A 19,435-nucleotide genomic window follows, 5' to 3' on the forward strand; every position below is an offset into this window, starting at 1 on the left:
CTGGGCACAGGAACCCCCAGCACAGGGAAGTCTCCTTCACGCCTCATCTCCGGCTGTGATTTTCCTCCCCCAGGACCGGATCCCCTCGGGATGAGCTTTGCTCCCTGCCTGCAGCCAGTAAAGATTCCCCCTTCGAGGAATCCGGCCTTGCTCCGCTTCCCTCCCACGCTGCACGGGGCAGGATGGGATGGGAATGTGGGGAGCGACAGCCTCATCCATCCCCAGTGTCTCCCAGGAAAACAAACAGATCCCCCATGGAAACACTTTGGAATACTTGTTGTTTCCATGGGTCAGGTTTGCTTATGCTGGGAAGGACTTTGGGGGTGAGTTCCCTGGGGATATAAATCCATCAGGAAAGGTTTGGGATGCGGAGAAGCCGGGACAGAAACTGCTGCTGGGCATCACCTACACAGGGTGAGCTCTGCAATGGTGCCATGGACGTGGCGATCCCCCCTCGCTCTGCACCTAAACCTCCCTCCTCATCCTGCTCTGTGCTGAGCGCCCTCGGCTGTCCTGGAATGCGGCTCCCTGGAGCCTGGTTTCCACCTTGGAATCACTCCTTTCTCATGGGCAGATCTGATCCTAGGGGAGGGTTTCCCCCTTCCCACCACAACCTGGGACTCGCTCCCTTTGCCAATGTGGGTTTCCAAGCACCACGATCTCCCTTAACCATGGATGTTTGACACCCCACGAGGCGAGGGGCAGCCATGGGATGCTGCAGCCCATGTCCCACAGCAGGAGCTGCCTGCTCCAGCAGGAGCAGCCCCACAGATCCCAGGCTCCTGGCTCCCAGGCAGCTCCTGCTGACGTGTTGGACAGATGATGTTTTCTGGAGCCTTGGGATAAACAAGCCTCCGGATGCACACCCCACGCATGAGGCGGCTCCAGCTCCGGCTCCAGCTCCGGCTCCAGCTCCGGCTCCAGCTCCGGCTCCGCTGCATCCGTGGGTCCCGTGCAGCAGCCAAGGCAAGGCCGAGGTAAGAGCTGCAGGTTCGGGTCCTGTCCTGGTCTTTGGTCCCTCACTTTGCTCATTCCCAAAGGGCATCCCCAAAAGCATCTCTGTTGTGTGCTGCCCACGATGCAGCCCCAAAGGCCCATGGGATGCTCTCGTGCTCTGCCCCACAGGACCATGCACCCTCCACATGCTGGAGGCTCTGGATGTCACCCACTGCCTGTCATCCTACCCGGACCCCATCCTGCAGGACCACCCTGGACCACCCCTCCTGCTGTGTGCTCCCCCCAGTGCCAGGACCAATGAGACCCCCCAGGGTTCCCTGTGCAGCACCAGGACCATCCCCTATGTGCAGCCCCCTTGTCCCCCATGACAAGAGCTGGGGCTGGGGCTGAGTCCTCCATCTCCCAGCACATACTGGGGGCTTTGCTCTCATCCCCCCTCTCTCTGCTGCTCTGGATGGATGCTGGTGCCTGAGGCTGGGAGCTCAGCCCAGGAGCCCTCCACATCCAGTGTGTGATCACTGGGGCTGTGGGAGGTGGTGGTTTGGGGGCCGCAGGAGGCCTGGATGGACGCCCTGGATGGATGCTCTGGATGGATGCCCTGGATGGATGCCCTGGATGGATGCCCTGGATGGATGCCCTGGATGCACACCCCACATCCCGTCCAGCTGCAGCTGTGCTGTCCCTGCGGGAGCTGCTTCCCATCTGCCAGGAGCGGGGCCGCAGCCGGACACCGGTGTCTGCCCCGGCACAGCTATGGTGACAGTGAGAGGCTGCACCATGCTCCTGCCATGCACTGGTGCATGGCCTGGGACAGCATCACCATGATCCTGATGGCACTGGCATCCCAGTCCTGATAGGGCCTGATCCTGATGGCACCACCGCCCCGTTCCCAACAACCCCAGTCCGCAGCAGTGCCCACTCCCACGGCTGCTCCCAGGAACAGCTCCAAGACCCCATTTTCCCCCTTTCCTTTATTCCATTCCACAGCTTGACCCCATGTTCGGGGGCTCATCTTGTGCTTTGGGTTTGGCGAAGCTGAGATTAAAGTGACAAAACCGACGGCCCCAGCAGGCACCAACCCCCCCCCCCCAGCCCCTGCACCCCTCAAACCAACCCCATGGCCCCCAAAACCTGCTCAGCCCCTGAATCAGGGTGTGGAGGGGGGTGCAGCTGCGGAGGTGATGGGGGTGATGGGGATGGATGGGGGGAGGGATGGAGAGAGGGAGGGAGGGAGGGATGGATGGATGGATGGATGGATGGATGGATGGATGGATGGATGGAGGGATTGATGGGGGGATGGAGGGAGGGAGGGATGGGTGGAGGGATGGATGGATGAATGTATGGAGGGATGGATGGATGGTCCCCTTCAGGCATTGGGACCCCTTGCACCCACCCAGCAAGGCTAAGCCCAGTAGATGGGGACGATGCTGCAGAGGATGCTGGTGGTGGTGCCCAGGATGGAGCGGTCGGACAGGGGCATGGCAAGTCTCTTCTCACCCTGGAGAGGGCAGAGAAGGAAGGATGAGGCAGCAGCAGCTCAGGGGGGGCTGCACAATGCATCGTGCCCAGGGCATGGCCGTGTCCCCCCCTGTCCCGGCAGGGAACCAGCACTCACCTGCCGGCGCTGGAAGGTCTCAGCCATGGTGTCCAGCCCTGGGATGTTGTCCTTGTCCATGTGGGTGATGTAGCAGGCACCGTGGAGCTGGGATCTGTAGCTCACCAGCAGCTATTGGCAGACCCACATCAGCACATCCCATCTCACCTTCCCCATCCTCCCCATTGCTCCCCACTTACATTCTTGTAGTCATAGATGACCGTGGCCGGGTTTCCATCCCCACCATCCACATAGAACGTGGCTGCATCCTCCTCCCAGGCTGGTTCTCTCCACAGCCCCATCCTTAGGACCTGTGGGGCACAGTGGGGAGCTCACACCCTGTTCAGCCGCCCATGGGGGCTCCGGGGGTCCTTACTTACAGCATCAGCATGGGCCTGGTCCGCGCGCAGCCACATCAGCAGGGCTCCGGCGATGATGACCACCAGCAGCACCACCACCAGCACCACCAACAGCAGGCACTTGAGGTTGTGGCAGCCCAGCAGCTTGCGGGGCAGGTAACAGAGCAGGCGAGGGAGGAAGCACAGGGACCGCTTGATGCATGCGGTGCATCCGGAGCAGCCGGGGCATCGGGGGCAGCCGGGGCATCGGGGGCAGCGGCAGCAGCGGGGGCACCTGGGCATGCAGCACCGAGCACACTTGGTGCAGCACAGGGCACAGGGCCAGCAGCAGCAGCCTGGCTTGCAGCACCCGTTGGAGCAGCACCCGTCACCGCAGCAGCCCTTGTCCGAGTCCTGTGGGCATGGAGAGAAAGGGGAGAAGTGGGATGAAGGAGCTGGGATGAAGGAGCAGGATGCAGGAGCTGGGATGCTCCTGGGTCATCAGGAGGCAGCATCCCGAGGGCTCCTCACCACACTGGTGCCTTGCGGGGATAAACTGGGCAGAGCCTGGTGCTGAGCATCCCCAGCATGAGGCTGCCACCCCAGTGTGGGTCACAGGGACTCACCAGTGGCTCCTCAACCACCACCTGCTTCATGCTGCCCTCCATGGCTGCTCCCTCCTCCTGCCCCCAGCCCTGCAGTGGCCACAGCACAGGGCTTTATAGCAGGGTGATGGGGTGGGGAGTGGGGTGGGGAGTGGGGTGGCCCCTGTCAAGGAGGTCCTGGTGCGTAATCAGGCTCTGCCTTGCAAACCTCTTGAGTGCTGTTTGCTGAGCTCCTTCCCCAGCCTGCACACCCCTGGGAACCCACAGCTCAAGAGCCCCTAAGGGCTCTTGTCCCCATCCCTGGGGCCTCTCTGCTGCCCAGGAGAGAGGGTTTGGTCCAAAGCAAACCCTCCTGAGCGGGTTCAAGCTGCTCTCCAGGGAGGAGCATCCGGCTGCAGCAAGACCTGGACCGGTGCCCGTGGCCCTTTGCCCTTAGCTCGGGCACATGGAGCTGCTCGGGGTGGGCAAAGTGCAATGGGACATCAGAGCTGCCCCATAACCAGCAGGGCTGGGTGGGAGTGGGGTCACCTCACTCTGGGGACGGGTCCCTGGACCACACTCTTGAGGATGCTCACAGGGGCTCACATGGGGGGTGCTGGGGCTGTGGGGCTGATGTGCTCAGGGTGAGGGGTCCGGCTCTGGGGTGTACCCGGGTGGTGCAATCGGCAGGGCAGGGTGAGCCTTGGTATTGCTCAAGCCTCTCCTGCAGTGGGGTTGGGACCTCTCCAACCAGGTGTGGGCCTGTTGGGAGCGCAGGGGGTGAGGGGTGCACCCCATGGGGTGCTGGGGAGCAGGAGCCCCTCGAGTGGCTCCTGTTTGCTCTCTGGCCCCATGTGCTCTGTGCATCACCTCCTGTGGCTCTGCTCGCCCTGCTCCTCCCGGCTCTGCAGGGGCAATGCGGGCTCGGGGCTGCTGGCCCCATGTCAGTGCATGGCAGTGTGCAGGTCCCCTCCTGCTGTGACAGTGGGGACAAGGCTGAGTTAGTGCCTGTTGCAAGGTTAAACCACACTGCCCAGCACCACTGTGCTCCTGGGGCTGGATCAGGTCCTGGGGGTCTCTTTTCTCCCTCCCATCCCATTGATCCCCCATTCTCCGGTGCAGAACCCCAGAGGAGCTGGAGCCGCCATGGACAGGGATGGAGGGAGCTGGAGCAGACTGAGGTGCCTGTGGGTGCCCTGCTCAGCCCTGGTGGCTCCGGCTCTGCCTGTGCCCATGGAGCTGTGGAAGTTTCTTCTGCCACCTCATCCTCCCCCCATGCAAACTGGGAGGGCACTGGGGGGACACCAGCCCTGGAGCTTGGTGTGGAATGCTGAGGGTGCTGCCCTGGGAAGGGGGAGCCTGAGCCCTCCTGTGTGTGGGCACAGTGACATGAAGGATGCTTCCATCCCACAGGGAGACATCCCTGGGACACCAGAGGGTCCCTGGCACCATGGGGCAGGGAGGGACAAGAGCAGCACTCAAGGCAGTGGCACTGACTTTACTTTGCAGACAGAAGCGTGAATCCCAAAGCAAATCCCACTGGTTTATTACATGACAAGAGTGGTGGGAAGGCCGCGGTGCTGAGCGGCTGCGGACAGAGCATCCCCATGGTGGGATGGCTGCTGCCGAGAGGAGGAGGAGGAGAAGGGTCCTTGGGCACTGGTAGACAATGTGGGGAGCACGGGCATGGTCCCCACTGGGAGACGGCCCCATCCATGCTATGCCCAGTACACAGGGACGGTGCTGCAGAGGATGTTGATGCTGGTACCCAGGATGGAGCGGTCAGCCAGGGGCACAGCTTTGTCCCCATCCTCCTTCATCTCAGCCTGCAGGAGAGACAACAGAGGGGTCCCAGCCTGCAGCAGCTTCCCCTGCAGCCCCCGGGGGGGACCAGCACTGACCTGGCGCCGCTGGAAGCTCTCAGTGACGGTGTCCAGCCCCGGGATGCTGTCCGGGTCCATGCGGGTGATGCAGCAGGAGCTGTGGCGCCAGGACCTGTACCCGACCAGCAGCTGTTTGGGACAGAGCCGGGTCATGCTCAGCCCCATCCGTACCCTGACCCTCCCTGAGCCCGCTGCCCTCGCACCTTGCTGTAGTCATAGATGACCATGGCAGAGGCATTGAGCCCGTCCCGCACGGAGAACGTCCCGGTCCGCTCTGTCTTGCTCAAGGAGAGGTGCTGGGGGGTCCCTTCACCATCCAGGCCGTGGATGGTCATCTGCAGGACCTGCCATGGGGGGGTCAGGGGACATTGTGGGGGTCTGAGCCCCATCCCTGCAGAGCACCAGCAGCCGGTGCCATTCCCAACCCTCCCAGTCCCATCACCAGAGCCGGCAGCGCCATGGCTCCCTCCCCTCACCGCTTCAGTGTGTGTCTCAGTGATGTGCAGCCCCAGCAGGAGGAAGGTGACGATGACCACGGTGAGGATGAGCATGACCACCGCCGCCATCAGCAGGCTCGTGAGCTGAGAGGTGCAGGGCTGGCGTGGGGAGGCCGTGTACCTCTGGGGACACAGGGGATGACCTGGGTGAGCCACAGGTGCAGGGGAGGGTGCTCAGCCCCACAGCAGCTCATGGACCCAGCAATGGGTGCTCCTTACCGGAGGTGCCTCCTCCATCAGCGCCTCTTTGGAGCTGCCGTCCATCTCACCCTCCTTCTCCATGTGGCTCCTGTCTCTTTGCCAGCTGGAGCCAGGGGCATTTATAGGATCCCGGGAGGAGGTTGGAGCTGCCAAGGTACCACTTGTGCTCTGTTTGCTGAGGCAGGAGTGGGGATGGAACCTCCGAGAGCCCTTTCCCGGCACTGGGAAGGGGGGAAGACAAACAGTGGGCAGCAGAGTGTGCCAGCACCAGCACCCAGCACCCTCAGCACCCCCCCGTGGGTGCTGCACCCTGGTCCCTGCAGCCTGCTCAGTGCATGGCAGCTGCAGCCCCCCCGATGGTGGCAGGAGCTGGCTGGGCTCTTTGTTGGCCGGGAACGCGGTGCCTGGGACGGGATGGACAATGCCCGGTGCTCGCTGCCAGCACTGCAGCACCGGGACACGGCAGCATCGGGACACGGCAGCACCGGGACACGGCAGCACCGGGACACGGCAGCACCGGGACACGGCATCGCTCCGGTGCCTGAGCTCCATGGGCAATGGGGGCTCCCTGCAGGCCCCCCCCTCGTGGTGCGCCCCAGGGGCAGCCCGCAGCGCGCTCCCGTGCGCGCCGCCGCGCCTGCGCGCGCACAGCGGTGAGCACGCGCACAGGGGTGAGCACGCGCACAGCGGCGGGCACGCGCAGCCGCTCGGCTCTCGCCGCCCGCATCCCCCGCCGTGCCCGCGCACGCTGCAGAGCGGGGCCGGCAGCCCCCCTCGGGCATCAGGGACGGGAGCGCGCAGGGAGCAGCCATGGGGCCGCGGTGCGGGAGGAGGATGCTGAGGGAGCTGCTCCCCCCTCTCCTCCTCCTGCTCCTGGCCTCGGCCTGGCTCTGGCAGCCCTCGGAGGGTCGGCGGCCGCCCCGGCCCCCCCCGTGCCCCCCCCAGCTGCTCCTGCACCCAGGACACCGCGTTCTGTGTGGATTCCAAAGCCGTGCCCAGGAACCTGCCCCCCGAGGTCATCTCGCTGTGAGTACCGCGGATGGGGACAGGGAGCGGTTCTCAGCCCGGGGCTGGGGGGGGTGATGCTGCTCTGGGGATGCAGGGACAGCCCCGCTGGGCTCCATCGGGGTACATGTGTGCTGGGGTGGGTATGGGGGGTCCTGCGCCATGGAGCGGGCTGGGGACAGCCCAGGACGGGTCCCTGTGTCCTGCGGTGGTGGCAGCTCTCCTGCATCAGTGAGGGATGGAGCCTGTCCCCACTGTGACCTTGGGGACCGGAGCCCCAGAGGGACACGGCTGGTGGGTGCTTGGGGGCACGGTGGTGCAGCAGCCTTGTGTGTGCTGGGTGTGTGTGCTCATGTGTGGGGCTGCTCTGGCAGGCACCGGGCGGCAGCAGGGACAGTGCAGGGGGCACTGGGGTGGTGGAACCCCCTCCTGCTGCTGTCCCCTCTCCTGAAGCTTCCTCCCCTCGGCAGGACCATGGTGAACGCGGCGTTCACAGAGATCCGGGAGGCAGCGTTCGCTCACATCCCCTCGCTGCAGTTCCTGTACGTGTCTGCCCTGGCATCCTGCTGTGTCCCATGTTCACACCCTGCCCTGTGCTGACGCCTTCCCCTTCTCCTTGCAGCCTGCTCAACTCCAACAAGTTCACGCTGATCGGGGACAATGCCTTCGCTGGCCTCTCACACCTCCAGTACCTGTGTGTGGATGGGGACAGGGATGTGGGGATGTGGATGGGGACACAGGGATGGGAGGGGGACGTGGGAATGGGGATATGGGGAAGGGGATGGAGACATGGGGAGGGCATGGGAAGGGGAGGGGGTCAGAGGAACCCGTCCCTCGTGCCACCATCTGCTCCCACCGCAGGTTCATTGAGAACAATGACATCCAGGCTCTCTCAAAGGCCACGTTCCGTGGGCTCAAGTCCCTGACCCACCTGTGAGTATTGGGAACGGGGGTCCCGCATTCGCCAGGGACAAAGCCAATGTCTCTTGTCCCTTCTCTGTGCGGTGTCACCTCCACAACCCCTCTGATCCCACAGGTCCTTGGCCAACAATAACCTACAGACGCTGCCCCGGGACCTCTTCAAGCCACTGGACATCCTGAGCGACCTGTAAGGCTGTGCCGGCACTGGGGACACTGGGATGGGTTGGAGGTGGCCCCGTGGTGCTCGGGGCTCATTGGGGCTGGGGTAACCCGGTGCCATCCACACCAGGGACCTCCGTGGGAACACGCTGGCCTGCGACTGCCAGATCAAGTGGCTGGTGGAGTGGCTGGAGAGCACCAACACCACAGTCCCCCCCGTGTTCTGCAGCAGCCCCGGGCACTTCGAGGGTCAGCGCATCCAGGACCTGGTGCTCAGGGACTTCCAGTGCATCACCACGGGTGAGGAACCGCGTTCCCCATCTCCCTGCTCCTGGGTGATGCTCAGACCCTCACTGCCCCTCTCCCCACAGACTTTGTGGTGCACCAGGTCCTGCCCTTCCAGTCGGTGTCGGCAGAGCCCTTCACCTATGCCAGTGACCTGTATGTGGCCCTGGCGCAGCCTGGTGCCAGCAGCTGTGCCATCCTCAAGTGGGACTATGTGGAGCGCAAGCTGCGGGACTTTGACCACATCCCGGGTAAGGCGCCGGTGTCTGGGGTCCCTTCCTGTGCCGTGAGCCCTGTGTGGGGTGCGATGGTGCAGCCACAGCCCCACTGTGACGTGGTCCTGCCCACAGCTCACTCCGCAGTGCACTGCAAGCCCATCGTGGCGCAGGAGCAGCTCTACGTGGTGGTGGCTCAGCTCTTCGGCGGCTCCTACATCTACCGCTGGGACACGAGCGTGGACAAGTTCATCAAGATCCAGGACATCGACAGCCAGAAGATCCGCAAGCCCAACGACATCGAAGCCTTCCCGATCGAGGGCGAGTGGTACTTTGTGATCGCCGACAGCTCCAAAGCAGGCTCCACCAGCCTCTACCGCCTCAACCAGAACGGCTTCTACTCGCACCAGGCGCTGCACCCCTGGCACCGCGACACCGACGTGGAGTACGTGGACAACGACGGCAAACCGCGGCTCATCATCGCCAGCAGCTCCCAGGCGCCCGTCATCTACCAGTGGAACCGGGCGCAGAAGCAGTTTGTGCCGCAGGGGGAGGTGGGTGAGATGCTGGACGTGCAGATGGTGAAGCACTTCAGGGTGAAGCGGGACCAGTTCCTCTGCCTCAGCCGCTACATTGGTGACTCCAAGGTGGTGCGCTGGGAAGGGCAGCGCTTCGTGGAGCTGCAGACGCTGCCGTCCCGCGGCTCCATGGTGATGCAGCCCTTCTCCGTGGGGCCGCGCCAGTACCTGGCCCTGGGCAGTGACTTCTCCTTCACCCACGTTTACCTGTGGGAAGAGGAGAAGCAGAAGTTCGCCAAGTTCCAGGAGCTGCTGGTGCAGGCGCCCAGAGCCTTCCGCTCCGTGCTGGCTGCAGACGTGCAGCTGCTCCTGGCCCCCAGCTTCAAGGCCAAAACCCTGGTCTACCGGCACGTGGTGGTGGACCTCAGCCTCTAGACACGGCCTGAGCTGCCAGCGTGGCTCCTGCCCGGGCTCCATGCACCCGACTGCCCCACGGTCACAACCCCCGTGTTCACCCCCCTCTGATTGTCCCCAGCCCCACAGCCCCCAGTTCCCACCAGGAATCCTGGGATCCCTACATGCAGCACCCACAGGCATCCCATGGGATGTGGGCAGGATAACGGGACACCCCTCACCCTGCAGGCCTATGGGTGCCTGTCTGGGATGACAGGGATGGGGGAACCTGGAGTGATGGGGTGGATGGAGGCTGCAGCGGGGAGGTGTGGACGGATGCTCCAGGATACTGGGGTGCTCCCATGTGGATGGGGTGCTCAAGGTGGGTGGGATGCCCAGAGGAGGATGGGATGCTCTGAGGCAGATGGGATGCTCCTTGGCAGTGCCACCACCCCCAGAACAGGGCTGACCCGCTCCCGTCCCCCTCCATGCATGTCCAGGCAGTCCCTGTGCCCACTGCCGGGCAGGACACAGTGTTCCAGCGGTTCACGAGCTGTACGTGCCCACAATAAACCCGCTGTGAGCGCTGCCTGCGTCTGCCTGCGCTGCTGTGTGCCCAAGCACCACGTCCCCCCGGCATCACCACACAGCACCCACTTCCCTTGCACGAGAGAAGGGGGAGCCCCTTGTTTTAGGCTCCCCCCGAATCCAGCCCTGCTGGTTTCCAGGGCACCAATTCCTGTCTCCCAGGGATAGAATCTGCATGTGAAAAACCACCAATTAGGCGCACAAATAAAGATCCTCTTAGAGGTAACAGGCACCCCGAGGCGGGGCTTTGGGAGCAGGGTTTGACCTCTGCGGCTCCGTGGGCTCTTCCCCGTGTTGGGAATGCCACGGGTGCGAGGCAGGGCACGCAGCACGAACTGGGCAGTGCCTCGCTCCTCTGCCTCAGTTTCCCTACTGGGAAAGGCAGATGTGGAGCGCAGGGAGCAGGCACTGGAGGGTCCCTAGAGCATCCATGCGCTGTGCTGGGGATGTACAACCAAGGGGAGGTGATGCCGGGGCCGGCTCCAGGAGGAGGAAACAGCTCCTGCTTCCCGCAGGGCTCAGCACGGGTGAGGTGAGGTGGGGACGGTCGGAGGCTGAGCTCAGACCCCAGTGAACCAGCAGGGAGGTGCTGACACCCTCAGCTCCCTGCCCTCGGCTGCCTTGGCAGGACCCAGCGGCGCTGCCCCAGCCAGAGCCAGCCCTGCTGGGCCGGGTGCTCCGTGCTCAGGCTCCGTGCTCAGGCTCCGTGCTCAGGCTCGCACCGCTGGCTCAGAGCTCGCCCGGTTCTGCCCCTCCGGGCCCTGCGGCAGCTCCTCACATCCCTCACGGGGAAGGGTTCGCTCCGTGGGATGAGTCCTCGTTCAGCACCGCAAACCCTCCGTCCTCGGGAGGTTTTCAAGCTTTTCTTTGGGGTTTGGGGGTTATTTGCGTTTAGAAATAAGGTTCTGTGGCTGCCCCATCACCATTGTAATGTTAATACCACTACTCATACTCCTGATGCTACTAATAATAATACTATTGTTACGAGTGATAATATTAATGCTACTACTAACAATATGAATGCTATTACTATAGCAAAATGAGTCTATAGGGTCAGGACCGACTGAACTGCGCCCTTTTTAAGAGCGGCCGTTGTCCCTTTAAGAGCCGCGGTACCGTTGCTGCGCATGCGCAGTTGCAGCGGCCGCACGGTTGGAGCGGCTGAGCCGCCTCAGCCATGGTGTCCTGGGCGCTGAGCCGCCTGCTCGAGTGAGTGAGGACGGGGGGGGATGGATGGATCCAGGACCTGGATTCATGGAGCTGAGCATGGGGCTCCAGCGCCCGGCCCCCATCATCCGGATCCATGGGGATGGGGGCTCATCCTGCGCTGGTGCCGGCCCCGCTGGGGATAGGGGCACATCCTGCGCTGGTGCTCAGCCCTCGCTCTGTTCCAGGCTGCTCTTCGGGATGCTCTATCCTGCCTACGCCTCCTACAAGGCTGTGCGGACCAAGGACATCCGGCAGTACGTGAGTATGGAGCGGGGCGGTTGATGGGGCTCCCGTGCTGCGGTGGGGCGGCTGTCGGGGCTCCGGTGCTGCGGCTGTCGGGGCTCCGGTGCTGCGGCTGACGGGGCTCCCGTGCTGCGGCTGACGGGCTCCGGTGCTGCGGCTGACGGGGCTCCGCGGCCCAGCGGCTGACGGGGCTCCGGTGCTGAGGCTGACGGGCTCCGGTGCTGCGGCTGACGGGGCTCCGGTGCTGCGGCTGACGGGGCTCCGGTGCTGCGGCTGACGGGGCTCCGGTGCTGCGGCTGACGGGGCTCCGGTGCTGCGGCTGACGGGGCTCCGGTGCTGCGGCTGACGGGGCTCCGGTGCTGCGGTTGACGGGCTCCGGTGCTGGGGCTGACGGGCTCCGGTGCTGCGGCTGACGGGGCTCCGGTGCTGGGGCTGACGGGCTCCGCTCCGCAGGTCCGATGGATGATGTACTGGATCGTGTTTGCTCTCTTCAAGGCCGTGGAGACCCTCACGGACCTGCTCATCTCCTGGTGAGCTGCGGTGCAGGGACCGGCCTGGGGGGGCAAGGAACGGGGCTCCCTCCTCCTGCCTGCGGGGAGAGGGGCACACTCTGCCTATGGGGGAGGCACCATTCCCCCCCTATGGATGTGCCTTTGCCCCCATCCTCCCCCTGTCTCGGGCAGGTTTCCCTTCTACTACGAGGTGAAGATGGCCTTCATCATCTGGCTGCTGTGCCCGTACACGCGGGGGGCCAGCCTGCTCTACCGCAGGTTCGTGCACCCCACACTGTCCCGCAGGGAGAAGGTGAGTGAGGGGTGCCCGGTGCTAAGGGGTGCTCAGGACCCGTGTGTGGTGCTGTGCCCCCTGCTCAGCTCCCTGCCGTCCGCAGGACATCGATGGGTACATCCTGTGCGCCCGGCAGCGCAGCTACGAGGCCATGGTGCGATTCGGCAAGAGGGGCCTCAATCTGGCAGCCACGGCCGCGGTGCAGGCGGCAGCCAAGGTACCGGCATGGGGCAGGACCCTGTGCCCCATGGGCTCAGCTCGGGGCCCCTCACTGCAAGAGAGACATTGAGGGGGGAACGGAGCTGGAGCAGGGTCTGGAGCACAGGGGGTGGGAAGGGCTGAGGGAGCTGGGGGGGCAGATGGAGAAGAGAAGGCTCAGGGGGGAACCAGGAGGATGGAGCCAGGAGGGGCTGGGCTCTGCTCCCAAGGAACAAGGGATGGGACAAGAGGAAACGGCCTCAAGCTGCACCAGGGCAGGTTTAGATGGAGCTGAGGATCAATTCCTGCCCCACAGGGTGCTCAGGCATTGGAACAGGCTGCCCAGGGCAGGGCTGCAGGCACCGGGTTCACACCCTCAGTGCCATGGGGCAGGGCTGGGGTAAGGATGGGACCACAGGGGCTGAAAGCTCTTTTCCAGCTCAGCTGCTCCCATGGCTCACACCCACAGCAGCAGGGCCTGGGTGCTGTGGGTGTCAGGGGCAGGCCCTCAGGCTGACGGTGCCCTGGTGCTTTGGGCTCTGCCCCATGGGGCTCTCATCCCACAGAGCCAGGGTGCGCTGGCCGGGCGGCTCCGCAGCTTCAGCATGCAGGACCTGCGCTCGGGGCCCGAGGACACCCCCGTGCACTGCCAGGACCTGCTCTACCTGGAGGAGCCCCAGAGCCGCCGGCAGCTGCTGGGTGAGCCAGGAGTGGGCACCGCGGTGGGGGGGGCTCGAGCAGAGCCCATGGTGGGGCCGTGCTGGGAGCTGTCGTGTGCCCCCCCCTTGTCCCCAGCCCACAGCGTGTGCCCCGGCCCCCGGCATGAGAGTGAGACGGAGGAGGAGGAGATCTGGTCGGATTTGGAGGTCGGGTTCTCCCAGCAGGAGCCCAGACCCTTGTCTCGCAGCCAGAGCCTGCGTGCGGCCAACAAGAGGGCACCGGGCAAAGAGGTACCAGAGTGAGGGGGACCTGACCCGTCCCTCCTGCCCGAGGCCCTTGGTGCCATGGCTCAGCGGTGGCTTGGACCTGATGCTCCTAAAGGTGTTTTCCATTCTGTGATCCAGGGCTCTTCCCGGCTCCTGCGCAGCAGGATCAGGAAGAAAACGGCCCCATCGGACCAGGATGACTGATGGAATCCTCTGCCTGGAGTCTTACCGTGACTGCTGCTACAGCATCAGGAGGGAGCTGTGGTTTGTGCAATTCCAGCCCTGGGGAAGGGGCTCCCACCTGCCTTACACTGTAAATCCCTTCTCTGACCTCTGTGCCTCCGATTGCTGCTCCCACCGTGCCCCTTCCCATCCTATGGGTGGGCGCTGGCGCCTTTCCCATGGAATCCAGCCCCACTTTCCTCCCATCCTATGAATCCTTGGGCTCTGCTGGGGCCCCCATTGCTGCCGTGATGCCTTACACCCCACATTCCTTCGGTGGGAGCCAGCAAAGGGATGTGCCTTGTTCCATCTATCCTCTGAAGCCAAAGCCACAGCCCTTGGCTGGGGTCTCCCCACCATTTACAGGCTGACACCCCCATACTTGAAACCAGGGCTTTGGTGCTTGTCCGAGCCCTGCCCAGCACCGCGCGGCTTTTAATGTTCCCACCTCCCAGAAGGGGAGTTTTGTACATGGAAAATAAACCCAGTTTCACACCTGAGCCTAAAGGCTGTTCCCTGCCGTGGAGCGGGATGTGGATGATGGGATGCGGGTGATGGGATGCGGGTGATGGGATGCGGGTGATGGGATGCGGGTGATGGGATGCAGGTGATGGGATGCAGGTGATGGGATGAGCATCACCTTCTCCTTGCAGTAGCCGCATCCCCCGCGGTGTGGCAGCAGCGCTCGGGCCCATGGATCCCGGCACCCAGCCAGGGCTGCAGACGGACGTCCCCATCCTGGCTGCCGGCCCTGGATGTCCTCATAGCCCCGGCCATGGGCACCCTGCCTGGGCTCAGCCAGAGGCTCTCACCTCCCTTCGCTCCTGCCTTAGGGACTGATCCCTTCCCGGGTGCAGGACATGGCACGAAGCCCCTGTGGGGTGGCCCAAGGTGACAGTGCTGCTCTCTGGCATCAATCCCTTTGCTTCGAACCCCTCAGCTCAGCTTTTTATATTTAGCCCTTGGCTGCCTTCTGCTTCTGGGGTCTTCCCAGGGCAGGGGAGAGCATCTCCCTGGGGCTGGGCAAGGGCTCTGGGAGCAGATTAGGTGCAGGTGGCTGGATTAGCCCTGTCCGACTGCTGGGAGACGATTAAAGCAGCAGGAAGGGAAAGGCCTGGAGGGGACAGCGTGAAGGGGCTGCCTCTAATCCACCAAAGCTGCTTAGGGAGAGCGCGGTTCCTCCAAGGATACAGTGTGGGGAGGCTGCTGGGGCTGCGGGCAAGGCCTGGCTGTGGTGCTGCAGAGAGGGGTACCCCCGGGTTGGGGTTCCACAGCCCCAGGGCTGGCTGGAGCACCAGTGATGGAGCAGGGCAGGGATGGAACAGGGCAGGGATGCAGCAGCGCTGGCGGCTGCTCCTGTGTCCTGGCACTGTCCTGTGCATTCCCAGGGAGGGGACAGCAGCCAGGGCTGGGGGAACCCCTGGTGCCAGCGCTGGTGCCGGCTGTGCCAGGCTGTGCTCAGCAGAGCCACAACCACCCTGTGCCAGAGCCAGCCCAGCAGTGATGGGGCTGCCCTGAGCCTGGTGCTGGCTCTGGGGTCCCCCCAGCTCACCCAGGGCAGGGGGAGGGGGGGGAAGTGACCCCTGCGGCACATGGGGGTGCAGGGTCCAGGTCCCCAGAAGCAGCCCAGAGCCCCTCCATTTGTGCTAGGGGAGCAGCAGAGGGGTTAGGGTCAAGGAGGTTTTGTTTGGAGCAGCTGCTCCGGTTGAAGGTGTCCCTGCCCTTGGCAGGGGTTGGAGCTGGAGGAGCTCTAAGGTCCCTTCCAACCCAAACCAGTCTGATTCCATGATCCCTGAGTGCTGGCAGGGACTGAGCCATGATGGGATGTGTCTGATGCACCAGAGCCACGATCCGTGTTGCAGATTATCCTAAAGTTCACTGAATCTTCCTCTATTCTGTATGTGTTTGGGGAGCAGTTACCGATGGGAACATCTGGGTTGGGAACTTGGCCTTTATGTTAGCATCATGTTATCATTTATTAACCGATGATGGATGGGTTGCTGTGCTGCTTGACATCCAATGCTGCATTGCTTGAAGTCCCCGTTCTCTGCATCATGTTAGCCTTAGTCCTTGCTCTCCAGACCATAACCAGAGCACCCAGAGTCTATTGTATAGAGGATGAGTTATGTGGCAACCTGGCAAGATAGATGTATCTAGCAGGCCAACTCACAACAGAACTTACTCTTAAGGTGTCCTGTGTCAACTGCCTGCATTATAACACTAAAACCCACCCGCACAGGACAAGAAGACCCCTACCCAGGTGAAGCCCCTTCCCCTGTGCAAGCAGAACAGAATGACACAGCAGACAGTGTAATTATACACAACCTGATCCTTCCACATCCCCCACACTGGGCTGGGTACCAGCTGAGCCCCCAGGCCCACCACCCTCTCCCTCCCTACCCCTTTCCCACCCCATTGCAGCCAACAGGGGCACCTGGACCGTGCCGGCTGCTGCTGCTGGTGCCACCCTGGGGCTGCCCCATCCCCGGCCTGCCTGGGGGTCCCTGTGGGAGCAGCATCTCCCCGTTTGCCTGCTCCTGGCCAGGCTCCCCCGTGCCCGTGCCCGTGCCCGGGGGCAGAGCCATGTGAGCCTGGGCACACATGGATGGCTCCTGCAGCGCCGCGCTTGTATTTTTAGCAGCCGGTATCAACAGCGGAGCCGGAGCTCCCGGTTGGACACAGCCTCTTCCCCGGAGCGCAGGGCAGGGGGGGGCCGAGGGGCTGGGACCCCCCCTCCATCCCCCCCAGGTGGGTGACAGCTTCCCCTGCACCCCTGCCCCCGGGAATGGCAGCACCCAACGCGGAGGGGGGGGCACAGTGCCTGGGAAAGGGCATCTGAGGTGATGGAGTGTGGGAGGGCACGGATGCAGGGATGCTGCATCCCCACCTCCTGCCCCCCCCGGACCCGGCTGTCCCCAGCCGGCCCCATGCACAGCCTGCGCTGACACTGGTGATGATCCCAGCTCCATGTCCTGCACTGGAGCCGCATCCCTGGACACCAGAGGCTTTTCCCTTTGGGAGGGTGTGCGGGAGACCCTCTCCTGTGACTGCACAGGGACACTGAGGCACTTCCTGCTTTAGGGGGATTCACTGCCCATCATTCCCGACTCTCTGACCTGCACGGCCCCAGTGCCCATCGCCATGGCCAGGCGATGCTGGGGCACCCCGGGAGCATGGCATGGGCAGAAGAGGGGCCCAGGTTGAGGGCAGGAGACCCTGAGCACCCCAGGTAGGTGCTGCCAGGCCCTGGCTGAGCGGGCAGCAGAGGTGCTGCCGTGTCCCTGGCTGCCATCCTAAGCCCTTGGCCCTGCAGGCGAGCTTTTAATTACATCAAGGTATTTGGAGCTGGGCTGCTGGCACTGAGCTGGGGAAACTGGAGTCCCGAGGGGGTGGCACAGGACGGGCGGCTTCCTGGGACAGCTTGTCCTGCCTGTCCTCCCCCGGCATGGGAAGGATGGAACAGCAGCATCATCCATCGCCACGTCCTGCATCCCTGCGAGCATCCCTGTGAGCATCCCTCCAAGCGTCCCCCTGCCTGGCAATGGGGGACACCAGCAAAGGTGAGTCCCCCTCTCCCTTCCGATAGGGACAAGCTGCTTCGCTGCCTCCATCTCCCTTCCCCATCCCATCCCCAGCGTTCAAGTGCTGCCTAGGGAAAGGGTGGCCGCTGCTGCCCTCCCTCTGCACGGCTTTAGGAAGGCTTTGGGGTGCCGAGGCGCAGCCCCCAGCCCGGAGGAAGCAGCGGAACAAGCGGGATTAGCCATGTTTACTCACCTCCCCTTGGGAAAACCGGCAGATTAAGGCCGGGAGCAGCTCCGGAGCCCGGCCCCGGCGGCCGCGGCTGGAGGGGAGCTCCGGCTGCCAGAGCAGTTGGGTTGTAGCCCTAATTCCCAGCAAGCTGCTCGTGTGGGAGCCGTGTCCTGCCGTGCCCTCGGCTCCGCCGCCGCTCCGCAGCCTTCACGTGGGGGGTTGATGCTTTCAGTGCATTTTCGGGGCTGTTTCCAGCTCCGGGTGCGCGTCGGGAGCTGCTCCCGCAGGCACCGCCCGGGGGGGACGGGGGGGATGGAGCTGCCTTCCTCCGCCGGTGCCCTCGTCCCCTTCACCTGCGGCCCAGCGCAGGCAGGTAGGTGCGTGCGGGGCTCAGTGCGGGGCTGGGAGGAGGAGGAGGAGGAGGAGGAAGGGCTCTGTGATGCGGAGGGAGCTGGAGGGGCTCTGGGCGAACAGGGGGGACGCGTTGAGGCCATGTTCCTGAGGGAAAAGGATGGATTTTAGGCTGCTTTGGGTGCGCGGAGCCTTTCATGGTGGTGCCTGGATCTGGCCCAGGGCAAGTGACGTGGGCAGCAGGGCAGCACTGGCTCCTTGCGGCCACAGCATCCACACAGAGATGGGCTGCTGGGTACCAGGGAGCCTTTTGCACCAGGACCCCCGTCCATCCCCCTGCCCAGCACTGGAGCATCCCATGACCCCTGTACCCTGCATCCCCTATGGTCCTATGGGAAAGGTTCCCTATGAGAAAGGCAGGGATGCACATCCTTGCTGTGTGTCCCCCCATCCTCCTGCACCGAGCCGGGCAGGGATGCCAAGGTTTCTAATTCGGGTGCTTCCGCTCTCCAGCACCATCCTTCTGGGCTTGTGGGTGTTTCCGGTCCCTCTGATTTAAGGGAAAAACCAGGAAGATTGGAGCAGTGGGACAGGCTGTGCCAAGCCACAGAGCCTGGAGCTGGCAAAACTCAGTCCCAGCCTGAAACCCCCTTTATTGCTCTGGGAGACCCTTCATGGGTTGTGCTGGGATATAGGCAGGGACCGGAGGGACCCCAGCTGGAGCCTTATGCTGGGAATGGGGGGGGATGATGGCCAAGCTCCAGGAGATCCTGGCTGCCCCACAGGGTTACACTGTCCCCAGAGAGCCTCTGTGAGGGCCTCAGGCTCCCTGGCACAGGAGGAGCATCACGGCCATGGCTGTGAGCCGAGGGCATGGGGAGGGCATGGCCCAGGGATGCTGCCCCGGTGCAGGGTGGGAAATTCCCTCCCATCCCTGCAGCGTCATCCCCCTTTTCCCTGCTCCAAGAGCTGCTCGTGGCATCTCCTTGGGGTTTCCCAGCATCAGAGTGCTGTGTCCATCCCCTCTCTTGTTGTTCCTGTGCTCCCATTGACCCATCTGGCCATGCCAGGATGCTCCAGGCACTTCTCACTGCATCAGCCCAACCAGAGCCATGATCCCCATGGAGCGGAGGGAGGGAATGGGAAGGGTTTGTCTTTCAGCACCTTCTCATTGCAGGCAGGCTTGGGCTCACCCTCGCCCTGGGCCTTGTCTGGATCCCCTCCCTGTTCCCTGGCACCCATGGGTGCAGTGAGCAAGAGCCGGGCACCGCAGCCCCCCAGACCCTCCCCTTGGTGTTGAGAGGGCCTGGTCAATAGGGGCTGGTGGCACCCGGTGCCCCATGCCATGGCCAGCAAGGGTTAAGTGTGGTGTCCGCAGGAGGAAGCCTGTGGTTCATCACCTGTCTGGGGAGCTGTGGTTGCTGTAAAGCCATTGGAGCTCGGCACAGAGTGTCCCTGGGACACACGTTACATAAACCTGCGTCAGCACCAGCCTGGTTCCATGCCAGGATCCCAGGAATAGGGGTTCCCACCTTGGGAGCCCCATTGGGCTGCTGCCCCGTGCAGCGGGATGTGGGTGCTGGTGGGTCTGGGGTTGATGCTGGATGATACT

The 19,435-nt window shown here is 63.8% G+C and overlaps 4 protein-coding genes across 5 annotated transcripts; 2 read left to right on the forward strand and 2 right to left on the reverse strand.

The window, feature by feature from the left end:
• Nucleotides 1-2,359: 2,359 nt before the first annotated feature.
• Nucleotides 2,360-3,557, reverse strand: LOC101873874 (pulmonary surfactant-associated protein C-like). Its single transcript, XM_031050804.2, has 6 exons — nt 3,516-3,557; nt 3,282-3,303; nt 2,932-3,245; nt 2,752-2,862; nt 2,573-2,683; nt 2,360-2,455 (listed from the first exon to the last, which is right to left on the reverse strand). Exons 1-6 carry the CDS (start codon nt 3,555-3,557, stop codon nt 2,360-2,362), a joined length of 696 nt encoding a protein of 231 aa, XP_030906664.2.
• Nucleotides 3,558-5,191: 1,634 nt separating this feature from the next.
• On the reverse strand, nt 5,192-6,117 carry LOC101878208 (pulmonary surfactant-associated protein C-like). Its single transcript, XM_031050241.2, has 5 exons — nt 6,073-6,117; nt 5,833-5,976; nt 5,560-5,700; nt 5,365-5,485; nt 5,192-5,271 (listed from the first exon to the last, which is right to left on the reverse strand). Exons 1-5 carry the CDS (start codon nt 6,115-6,117, stop codon nt 5,192-5,194), a joined length of 531 nt encoding a protein of 176 aa, XP_030906101.2.
• Nucleotides 6,118-6,797: 680 nt separating this feature from the next.
• Nucleotides 6,798-10,145, forward strand: LGI3 (leucine rich repeat LGI family member 3). The gene is given in 9 exon segments (XM_034070458.1): nt 6,798-6,990; nt 6,992-7,080; nt 7,530-7,601; nt 7,682-7,753; nt 7,921-7,992; nt 8,096-8,167; nt 8,270-8,439; nt 8,511-8,675; nt 8,775-10,145. Coding segments are annotated over 9 exon segments (1,656 nt in total). The 5' UTR covers nt 6,798-6,864; the 3' UTR covers nt 9,593-10,145.
• A 1,132-nt stretch (nt 10,146-11,277) lies between these two features.
• Nucleotides 11,278-14,222, forward strand: REEP4 (receptor accessory protein 4). 2 transcript variants are annotated; one of them, XM_034070449.1, is made up of 8 exons: nt 11,278-11,347; nt 11,533-11,605; nt 12,044-12,120; nt 12,274-12,394; nt 12,480-12,593; nt 13,141-13,273; nt 13,370-13,524; nt 13,639-14,222. In XM_034070449.1, exons 1-8 carry the CDS (start codon nt 11,316-11,318, stop codon nt 13,702-13,704), a joined length of 771 nt encoding a protein of 256 aa, XP_033926340.1. In that variant the 5' UTR covers nt 11,278-11,315; the 3' UTR covers nt 13,705-14,222. The 2 variants fall into 2 exon arrangements, with proteins under 2 accessions (XP_033926340.1, XP_033926341.1); XM_034070450.1 differs by having other exon boundaries at nt 11,284-11,347; nt 11,533-11,601.
• Nucleotides 14,223-19,435: the final 5,213 nt, after the last annotated feature.

Source organism: Melopsittacus undulatus, chromosome 18 (assembly GCF_012275295.1).
Source record: "Melopsittacus undulatus isolate bMelUnd1 chromosome 18, bMelUnd1.mat.Z, whole genome shotgun sequence".
Classification (NCBI taxonomy): domain Eukaryota; kingdom Metazoa; phylum Chordata; class Aves; order Psittaciformes; family Psittaculidae; genus Melopsittacus; species Melopsittacus undulatus.

Excerpts from the sequence above, each read along its gene's own strand:
- LOC101873874 (XM_031050804.2), bottom strand. The coding sequence starts at position 3,557 with ATGGAGGGCAGCATGAAGCAGGTGGTGGTTGAGGAGCCACTG. Across the intron at positions 3,304-3,515 it reads TGGTGGTTGAGGAGCCACTG|GACTCGGACAAGGGCTGCTG; the intron begins GTGAGTCCCTGT and ends CCATGCCCACAG. Across the intron at positions 2,863-2,931 it reads ACCAGGCCCATGCTGATGCT|GTCCTAAGGATGGGGCTGTG; the intron begins GTAAGTAAGGAC and ends TGTGCCCCACAG.
- LOC101878208 (XM_031050241.2), bottom strand. The coding sequence starts at position 6,117 with ATGGACGGCAGCTCCAAAGAGGCGCTGATGGAGGAGGCACCTCCG. Across the intron at positions 5,977-6,072 it reads TGATGGAGGAGGCACCTCCG|AGGTACACGGCCTCCCCACG; the intron begins GTAAGGAGCACC and ends CTGTGTCCCCAG. Across the intron at positions 5,701-5,832 it reads CTGAGACACACACTGAAGCG|GTCCTGCAGATGACCATCCA; the intron begins GTGAGGGGAGGG and ends CCCCCATGGCAG.
- REEP4 (XM_034070449.1), top strand. The coding sequence starts at position 11,316 with ATGGTGTCCTGGGCGCTGAGCCGCCTGCTCGA. Across the intron at positions 12,121-12,273 it reads ACGGACCTGCTCATCTCCTG|GTTTCCCTTCTACTACGAGG; the intron begins GTGAGCTGCGGT and ends TGTCTCGGGCAG. Across the intron at positions 12,395-12,479 it reads CACTGTCCCGCAGGGAGAAG|GACATCGATGGGTACATCCT; the intron begins GTGAGTGAGGGG and ends TGCCGTCCGCAG.